A 10,770-nucleotide genomic window follows, 5' to 3' on the forward strand; every position below is an offset into this window, starting at 1 on the left:
ACATTTTTACATTAATGTTGTTTCGATACCGATACCCGATACCACAAAAGTATCGGATCTCGGTATCGGAATTCCGATACCCGCAAGTATCGGCCGATACCCGATACTTGCGGTATCGGAATGCTCAACACTAGTGAGGAGCCATTTCGTTCTTCCAGTGCCTTTATGTTACAAGTAACATGGAAGCCTCCTATATTTCTGTTAACAGATGACAGACCTGAGTGGGGACTTGCATTTTTTTGTGGATTGAGTTGAAGCTTTTATTGGGAACATTTTACATAACATTTGGTATCACATTTATCCGGCGCTCTGCACTGACCACTTTGGGGTTTCCATCTAAATCTCTGAGTGACGTGATTCAGATGAAACCCCTGAGGGATACATTCACTATAATGAGGCAGCAGAGTTACTCTGGACTCCGTCTGGTTTTTTTTGTATTTCTTTTCAGAAATGCACAAAACTGTGGCCAACGGCACTTTTATGCAATCCTAAAAAGTCGGACACCACTGAATCACAAGTCAGACTGCATCCACAGTGCCTCTATCTGCCTCATTATAGGGAATTTTCTGCCAAAGGTTCTGTCTGAATCACGTATTTAAGAGATTTACACGGAAACCCCAATGCACACACTCAGCGCAGGGTGCAGGATAAATGTGCACCAAGCCTTACTGCCATCTTTGGGAGGCAGAATGAAAAAATCAACAGCAGGTGAAGAATTGGTTTTATTTATTTTTTACACCATTCCTTGTGCGGTATAAGTGATTAGGCGACTTTATTCTTCGGGTCAGTGCGATTACAGCGATACCAGTTTTTATGTTTGGCTGCTGTCACACACTAAAAGACAATTTTTATTGCAAAAAATATTTTTTGCATCACCATATTTTGAGAGCTATAATTTTTCCATATTTTGGCCCACAAAGTCATGTTATGGCTTGTTTGTTGAAGGACGAGTTGACATTTTTTGGTACCATTTTCGCGCACATGACATTTTTTGATCGCTATTTATTCAGATTTTTGGGAGGCAAAATGAACAAAAAACAGTAATTATTTCTTTTGGGGGGTTCATGTGTGATAAATTTGATATTGTTCTTTTATGTTTTGGCGCTTTTACACAATAAAAACTATTATGACAAAAGAATTATTTTTGCATTACTTTATTCTGAGAGCTATAACTTTTTTATTTTTTCACTGATAGACATGTATGGTGACTTGTTTTTTGCAGGACAAGATGATGTTTTCAGTGGTACCATATTTATTTATATCCATGTTTTTTATCGCGTTTTATTCCACTTTTCGCTGCAGCGGTATGATGATAAAGTATTGTTTTTTGCCTTGTTTTTAATTTTTTTTATGGTGTTCACTAAAGGGCTTAACCTAGTGAAACCAATTTATAGGTCAGATCGTTGCAGACGCGGCGATACCAAGCGTGTACTTTTATTGTTTATTTCTTTAAAACATTTATTTATAGATGCAATATCTTTTGATTTTTATTATTATTTTTGCTTTTTTATATATTTTTACAATTATTTAAAAAAAGTTTAACTTTTTTTTTAACTTTTTTTTACTTAGTCCCACTATGGGACATACATTTTTTGCATTGTGATCTCTTCTACAGCATGGAGATGCAGCAGCCTTCCCATGCTATAGAAACTGTCAGCTCTGCACTGACAGGGAAAGTTACTGATTATGCACTGCGCATGATCAGCAAGTTTCCTAGCTCTGGTGAACCAACGTCATCGTCATGATGACATTGGGTCGCAATGACATTGGGTCGCCATGACAATGATCGGAACCCCACGCTACGCCGCGTGGTCTCCGATCCGGCTACCGGAATGCTGTGATCTCATTCGATCACAGCATTTCGGTGGTTAAAGTGAAGGGAGTGGTGCATGACCCCCCCACAGGCCGCCCCGAAGCCCGAGCATATCATTAACTCAAAACTGAAAATAAAGATTAAACAACAACCACAAGATGGATTTCATCAACCAAGGTATCATTTTGATCAGTATTAAAGCGCCGACCTGACACTGTCTGTAGGCGACTGTGCACAATGCTGCTGACAGGTTCCCTTTAACAGTGTAAAAATGTTAAAAATGAGAAGCTACAGTGGATAAGGTTTTACATTTTAGCATGATCTTGTTTGGCTAAATTAATATTAGAGACATGTTGTTGTATGCGCCTTTGCAATTCTTGAGAAGTCTGCCTCACATAGACCTTGGAACAGAGGCATACCAAAACATAAATGACATTATGAGTTTTGCAATTGATATAATCCTAAAGGATATATTGTTTTTATGTAGTTAGGTTAATAAAAACTGTGTTTGAACCCATAAAATGACAAATATTGCACTCTCCACATTAATAAGAACCCTTGAAGGGCTTTTCCCACTAACAAAGTTAATTTTTAAGTTCATTTTAATCAATACCTCTTGGAATAATAATTTCCACAATCGGATGTGTTTAATAAAAATGTCCCTATACTTATAAATGTGTCCCTGCTATGTACGGTGTAATGGCTGTGTCTGACCGTACAGGGACATGGTCTACATGGTACAAGCATGTTACAGGCATGTGTTATTAAACTTCATATGTTGTATTCATTTTAGGGTGGATGAAGTGAATTGGTCTCATTGGAATCAGAATCTTGGCATTATTAATGAGGACCCTGGGAAGAACGATACTTATCAATATTATGGTTTTTCACAAACTGTGGGACGTCTTCGGAGAGGTAGGCATTTTCACCATTGCATAATTTGTGTAGATACATTCCAACATTTTTTACTTTTAGAGGGTCAGATAAAGTTTGATAACTTTCCTTCCCCTCTATTCATGCTTGTGAGGTCATTACTTTATTAGCCTTGTGACTTGAATTTGCTTAATGGATTACTTCTATCGCTATTAGCATGGTTTTCTCCTAGAGGTAAATGATTCATCAAACAATCCTCTGACAACATTACAACTTCGCTTTAAAATGAGCAGATTGTTAATGCATATACCGTGTTTAATGGATGAGCAATTCAGCATCCAAATAGGGTTCATGACAATGGCTTCATCTGGGGTTAACATTTGAATGTTGTATTTTTTAGAAAATGTTTGTAGAAATTGTGTATACAGGTCTCCTTTTACATAATGCTATTGTAGTGCAATGTATCAAACATTTTTGATATTGATTTGATATATCACTAGAAATATATAAATACTGTGTGTGTGTACATATACATATATACGGTGCCTTGCAAAAGTATTCGGCCCCCTGGAACTTTTCAACCTTTTCCCACATATCATGCTTCAAACATAAAGATACCAAATGTAAATTTTTGGTGAAAAATCAACAACAAACGGAACCCAGTGGTGAAGTTGAACGAAATTTATTGCTTATTTTACATTTTTGTGGAAATTCAAAAACTGAAAAGTGAGGCGTGCAATATTATTCGGCCCCTTTACTTTCAGTGCAGCAAACTCACTCCAGAAGTTCATTGTGGATCTCTGAATGATCCAATGTTGTCCTTAATGCCTAATGATGATAAATATAATCCACCTGTGTGTAATCAAGTCTCCGTATAAATGCACCTGCTCTGTGATAGTCTCAGGGTTTTGTTTGAAGCACATAGAGCATCATGAAGACCAAGGAACACCACAGACAGGTCCGTGATACTGTTGTGGAGAAGTTTAAAGCTGAATTTGGATACAAAATGATTTCCAAAACTTTAAACATCCCAAGGAGCACTGTGCAAGCGATTATATTGAAATGGAAGGAGTATCATACCACTGCAAATCTACCAAGACCCGGCCGTTCCTCTAAACTTTCATCCCAAACAAGGAGAAGACTGATCAGAGATGCAGCCAAGAGGCCCATGATCACTCTGGATGAACTGCAGAGATCTACAGCTGAGGTGGGACAGTCTGTCCGTAGGACAACAATCAGTCGTACACTGCACAAATCTGTCCTTTATGGAAGAGTGGCAAGAAGAAAGCCATTTGTCAAAGATATCCATAAAAAGTGTCGTTTAAAGTTTGCAACAAGCCACCTGGGAGACACACCAAACATGTGTAAGAAGGTGCTCTGGTCAGATGAAACCAAAATTGAACTTTTTGGCAACAATGCCAAATGATATGTTTGGCATAAAGGCAACACAGCTCATCACCCTGAACACACCATCCCCACTGTCAAACATGGTGGTGGCAGCATCATGGTTTGGCCTGCTTTTCTTCAGCTGGGACAGGGAAGATGGTTAAAATTGATGGGAAAATGGATGAAGCCAAATACAGGACCATTCTTGAAGAAAACCTGTTGGAGTCTGCAAAAGACCTGAGACTGGGACGGAGATTTGTTTTCCAACAAGACAATGATCCCAAACATAAAGCAAAATCTACAATGGAATGGTTCACAAATAAACATATCCAGGTGTTAGAATGGCCAAGTCAAAGTCCAGACCTCAATCCAATTGAGAATCTGTGGAAAGAGCTGAAAACTGCTGTTCACAAACGATCTCCATCAAACCTCACTGAGCTCGAGTTGTTTGCCAAGGAAGACTAGGCAAGAATTTCTGTGGCTCAATGTACAAAACTGATACAGACATACCCCAAGCGACTTGCAGCTGTAATCGCAGCAAAAGGTGGCGCAACAAAGTATTAAGTTAATGGAGTCGAATAATGTTGCACGCCTCACTTTTCAGTTTTTAAATTTCCACAAAAATTAAAAATAACCAATACATTTCATTCAACTTCACAATTGTATTCCACTTGCTGTTGATTCTTCACCAAAAATTTACATTTGGTATCTTTTATCTTTGAAGCATGATATGTCGGAAAAGGTTGAAAGTTCCAGGGGGCCGAATACTTTCGCAAGGCACTGTGTATATATGTATGTGGATATGTATGTATATATATATATATATATATATATATATATATATATATATATATATATATATATATATATACATATATATATATATATATATATATATATATATATATATATATATATATATATATATATATACATATATATCAGTACAGACCAAAAGTTTGGACACACCTTCTCATTTAAAGATTTTTATGTATTTTCATGACTATGAAAATTGTACATTCAAACTGTAGGCATCAAAACTGTGAATTAACACATGTGGAATTATATACTTAATTTCAGTTTCACACTTTTTTGTTATGTCTTATATTCTAGGTTCTTCAAAGTAGCCACCTTTTGCTTTTTTATTTACTGCTTTGCACACTCTTGGCATTCTCTTGATGAGCTTCAAGAGGTAGTTACTGGGAATGGTCTTCCAACAATCTTGAAGGAGTGTCCAGAGATGTTTAGCACTTGTTGGCCCTTTTACCTTCACTCTGCGGTCCAGCTCACCTCAAACCATCTCGATTGGGTTCAGGTCTGGTGACTATGGCGGCCAGGTCATCTGGCGTAGCACCCCATCACTCTCCTTCTTGGTCAAATAGCCCTTACACAGCCTGGAGGTGTGTTTGGGGTCATTGCCCTGTTGAAAAATAAATGATGGTCCAACTAAACGCAAACCGGATGGAATAGCATGCCGGTGCAAGATGCTGTGGTAGCCATGCTGGTTCAGTATGCCTTCAATTTTGAATAAATCCCCAACATTGTCACCAGCAAAGCACCCCCACACCATCACACCTCCTCCTCCATGCTTCACGGTGGGAACCAGGCATGTAGAGTCCATCCGTTCACCTTTTCTGCGTCGCACAAAGACACGGAGGTTGGAACCAAAGATCTCAAATTTGGACTCATCAGACCAAAGCACAGATTTCCACTGGTCTAATGTCCATTCCTTGTGTTCTTTAGCCCAAACAAGTCTCTTCTGCTTGTTGCCTGTCCTTAGCAGTGGTTTCCTAGCAGCTATTTTACCATGAAGGCCTGCTGCACAAAGTCCCCTCTTAACAGTTGTTGTAGAGATGTGTCTGCTGCTAGAACTCTGTGTGGCATTGACCTGGTCTCTAATCTGAGCTGCTGTTAACCTTCGATTTCTGAGGCTGGTGACTCGGATAAACTTATCCTCAGAAGCAGAGGTGTCATGGTTCCCAATGGCAAGGGAACGTAAGAAACATATAAATAACGAACTAGCTCTCGGGTGATGGAAACTCGAGTTGACCGTGAGCTAAATCTACCACACAACTAATAGTAGCCAGGGAGCATACCTACGGCTTCCTAAATGCCACGCGCCAGCCAGAGGACTAACTAAGCCTGGTAGAGGAAGAAACAGACCTGGCTTACCTCTAGGGAAATACCCCAAAAGATGATAGCAGCCCCCCACATGTAATAACGGTGAAATAAGAGGAAAAGACATACACAGTATGAAAGTAGATTTAGCAAAGAGAGGTCCACTTACTAGATAGCAGAAGGATACCAAAGAGGACTTCACGGTCAACTGAAAACCCTTTCAAAAAACCATCCTGAAATTACTTTAAGACTCCTGTGTCAACTCATGACACAGGAGTGGCAATTTCAGCCCGCAAGAGCTTCCAGCTACAGAGAATTACAAAAACTGCAAACTGGACTAAAGATACAAAACAAAAGGACAAAGTCCACTTAGCTGATCAGCAGACTAGTAGCAGGAACATGCAACCGAAGGCTCTGGTTACAATGATGACCGGCAAGGAAATGACTGGAGAGCAAGGCTAAATAGGAAACTCCCAAACGCTGATGGAAGCAGGTGAACAGAAGCAGCAAAGTGCAAACAAGTCACCAGTACCACCAGCAACCACCAGGGGAGCCCAAAAAGCGGATACACAACACAGAGGTGACTCTTGGTCTTCCTTTCCTGGGGTGGTCTTCACGTGAGGCAGTTTATTTGTAATGCTTGATGGTTTTTGCCACTGCACTTGGGGACACTTTCAAAGTTTTCCCAATTTTTCGGACTGACTGACCTTCATTTCTTAAAGTAATGATGGCCACTCGTTTTTCTTTCCTTAGCTGCCTTTTTTCTTGCCCTAATACAAATTCTAACAGTCTATTCAGTAGGACTATCAGCTGTGTATCCACCAGACGTCTGCACAACACAACTGATGGTCCCAACCCCATTTATAAGGCAAGAAATCCACCCAGTTGAATTGAAAACCATTCCTGGTGACTACCTCTTGAAGCTCATCAAGAGAATGCCAAGAGTGTGCAAAGCAGTCATCAAAGCAAAAGGTGGCTACTTTGAAGAACCTAGAATATAAGACATATTTTCAGTTGTTTCACACTTTTTTAAGTATATAATTCCACATGTGTTAATTCATAGTTTTGATGCCTTCAGAGTGAATGTACAATTTTCATCGTCATGAAAATACAGAAAAATCTTTAAATGAGAAGGAGTGTCCCAACTTTTGGTCTGTACTGTATGTGTGTATATATATATATATATATATATATATATATATATATATATATATATATATATATATATATATATGTGTGTGTGTGTGTTCTACTGCTTCCTGCCACAGATACATCTTTCATTTTTGTGCTTTTGCCTTTTCGTCCTTCCAAGAGTAAGAACTTTCTTCTTTTTTTTCTTAATCTGTATAATCGCTCTTGATTTTTGCAGGACAAACTGTAGTTTTGAACACACCGTTCATTTTAGCATACAAAGCCCTGGCGACTTGATGGATGAACTCTTTAGGAGGATCAATCTGGTGCAAGCCTAAATAAGCTCACCAGGGTCTTCTCCGCCTTTATGCCTTTATCTTGATTTGTATCAGGCCATCTTGTTGCTGGTCTTCCGCTTCACTTTGTTCTTTCTATTCTTCTGACCATGATATCCTTCTTCTGTGATTGCTCTCTTTGTATGATGTATCCAAAGTAGGCTGTCCTCACATTGTTACTCTGTAATCCACCACTTCGTGGCTGAGATGCTGTGGTTACTAAATGCTTTCACTACTCAGTAATACCACTCACATGTGATTGTGGAATATTTAGTAGGGATTAAATTTCAGGAACAGACTTGTTACGACAGTAGTGTCCTCTTACAGTAATGTTATTAAAGATAGACTGTGTGGCTAGGAGTTTGACTTTATATAGATGTAACAATTGGACAGAATGCACAACCCCAATTCAATGATTAAAAGATGACACAATAGTTTGGTCTATATAGGGCGTCTCGTAAATATTCAGTGAAGCTTCTATAACTCAATGTGTCTGTCTTGATGCTTTGCAGATCGCTGGTCGGTGGTAGTACCTCGAGTGGTGGAACTAAACAAAGCTCCTCCTCATCCTGATGATGTCATCGTTCCACTGGAACATATGCAACATGTAAATCCAAACTACCAAAGACATGGGTACTCACAAAACTGGAAGAAGGATGAAACCCATATTTAATAAGGTTCCTTCATCTCAGCCTTCCAAGTCCCTTTGTGCCTACAGACACTGATAACAAATTGGAAACAGAGGTCCGTCTCCATCTGTGCTGCTAATCAGTGTCTAGAACTTTGCACTTTTGCACAAATGTTTTATATATACCTGGATCAGCTGCCGGAGGCTGGATTGGAATTGTAAACCAATATTTTATTTAATTTTTCATATTTTTTTGTAACTTTTAAGGATATTTTAATGTTACAATTTTTCACAACACTGTAACAGTTTTTTTTAAAGGAGATACTTGTATAGCTACATATTGTATTTGATTTAACTACCTTTTATGTACATTTAATTCTATAAACATGTATTATACTACACAGAGTATTATACATAGCTTAATGCCATTGTTGAATACTTTAAGAATCCTAAGATCCATTTACACTGCCTCATGCGCAGCGTTAAACGAATGTCATCGGCAATGTTTGCTGATGGGCTGTCGTTTAATAGCCTGTTTTCACAGTCCAACCCCAGTTTCAGAATGATCTCTAATGGATCATTTAGTGTGCTTAGGCTACTCGGCAGCACATGCTTTGTTTACAAAAGACAATGCGCTGCCGAGAAACACTCATTTGTCTGGTGAATGGCACAATAATTGTTCCTAGGAACCCTCCATCACAATAATCATGCAGTGGTGTAAATGCACTTTTAGAAGTACATTGAAAGTGCACAAGAATATGGAGCCTCAATGTTTTATGACTGTAACATATTTTCACTTTCTAATAATCTATAGTTATTTATGGAATATTGCTTTTAAATGCATAGCAGCTTGTCATTCTTGGCATTTACCAGCCCCATAGTATTTCATAGCTTTCTTCATAGTTTGTCATACAGGTCTACCCACTGGGCCCAGCTTTTTACGAACAGTGTTAATTTAATGTTGCATATTAGAATGCAGCGACATAAGGAAACTGAGTGCCGCAGTGCAAAAACAGCTTGATGCGGTCCATCCACCGGCTTATTTGCAATTTACATTTTCTGAGATTAATATTGACTGTAAAAATGTTTGCTGGAGAACCGTTTTCTGGAGAGATAAAAGTAAAATTCACAGTTTGCTGCTAGGAGCCAGCACATTGAAGGTTCATGGAAAAAGGCGGTATCCTATTGGAATTTAGAATGTTGAAATTATCATGCATTATGGATTACCTAAACCCACCAACTTTCATAAAGACTTTAATTTATTTGACAAAAATGTTTAAAAAAAAATCCATAAAGAGAATCATTTTTTGAGGCACCAGTCTAGGGTTCTGTCTGAGGGCATAGAAACAACATAGGAAGTTTGAATACATTTATTATTGGAAAAAGGGGGCAACATTTTTGAGAGGGTGGTGCTTTTGGGGGTGTCCCTTTAAGAAAAGGATAGTGACCCTTCACTATTGAGGGATTGAAGAATGAATGTATCCATACACAGAAAGTACAGGCAGAGGCAACAGGTGGACTGTTTTATTATGTTCACCAGGAGGTTTTTGGGAAAAGATCCTTCCCAAATACACCTCAAAAGCCACTTCCAACGTCTTGGAAAACTCTTCCACCTCATTTCTATGGGAAATCCTCTTTGTTGTTCATATGAAGAGCTCACTGACATTTTTTTTTCTGTAGATGTTATGAAAATTGCATGGTGTGAATAAAAAGAAAGTGTGTCACTACTTAAAGAATTGACATGTTGCGGAAAAATGCCACAATTCCGCGCGTTTTTTTCCGCAGCATGTGCACAACAAATGTCAATTTCACATAGACTAACATTGGCTGTGCACTGCACTGCGGATTTGATGCGAATCCATGCAGCCAAAAATGCCACGAAAATGCATCAAAATCCGCAATGTATGCACATAGGCTAGCAGATCTTGAAGGAAACCTCTCCATACAAAGTACTGTAGTGTCCAATGAAAAGGTTGGAAAAAAGTTCAGGATAAAACTATTCTAAAAATCTTCAAAAGCTCTTTAGGAAACTCTTCAGAAAAAGAAAAACTCCTCCAAAAACAACTACAAAAAGGAATAGTTTGTTTGAAAAACTCAATTTTAAGATTCCTAAAAAAAAAACCTCTGTGATAACCTAGTCTTTTAAGAAGCATTGTTCTTGGTGGTCACAAACATTCACACGAGTGGCAATGGCTGGATTAGAGATAGATATTGGTTTATGCATTGTCAATGAGCTTTTAGTTGCAACATTTTATGTAGCCTGCTAGCAATCTCCTTGGTGGCTTCAGTTTCACTCCAGCACAATCTCTGTGTCATTCTCACAGCACACACTCCGTGCTTGGCTCACTTATTTTTCTTGGTCACTCCTCTTGACAGCAATGTACTGCTGTAACATGTCTGGCAATCTTGGGTACTCCTGTTGTCTACCCACTCAGTACTCATGTATCAGTCACTTGCATGTAGGCATTCTCTGTGTTAGCAAACGT

At 38.7% G+C, this 10,770-nt stretch overlaps 1 protein-coding gene across 1 annotated transcript in view; it reads left to right on the forward strand.

Moving 5' to 3' along the window:
* Nucleotides 1-9,552, forward strand: part of TRPV4 (transient receptor potential cation channel subfamily V member 4) — a 165,571-nt gene extending 156,019 nt beyond the window's left edge. Inside the window, exons 15-16 of the mRNA XM_077295721.1 lie at nucleotides 2,607-2,728; nucleotides 8,169-9,552. Of these exons, the coding sequence (XP_077151836.1) occupies nucleotides 2,607-2,728; nucleotides 8,169-8,329 (283 nt within the window). The 3' untranslated portion in view covers nucleotides 8,330-9,552. The remainder of the gene's footprint in view (nucleotides 1-2,606; nucleotides 2,729-8,168) is intronic.
* The last annotated feature ends 1,218 nt before the right edge of the window (nucleotides 9,553-10,770 follow it).

This window comes from Ranitomeya variabilis, chromosome 1 (assembly GCF_051348905.1).
Source record: "Ranitomeya variabilis isolate aRanVar5 chromosome 1, aRanVar5.hap1, whole genome shotgun sequence".
NCBI lineage: Eukaryota > Metazoa > Chordata > Amphibia > Anura > Dendrobatidae > Ranitomeya > Ranitomeya variabilis.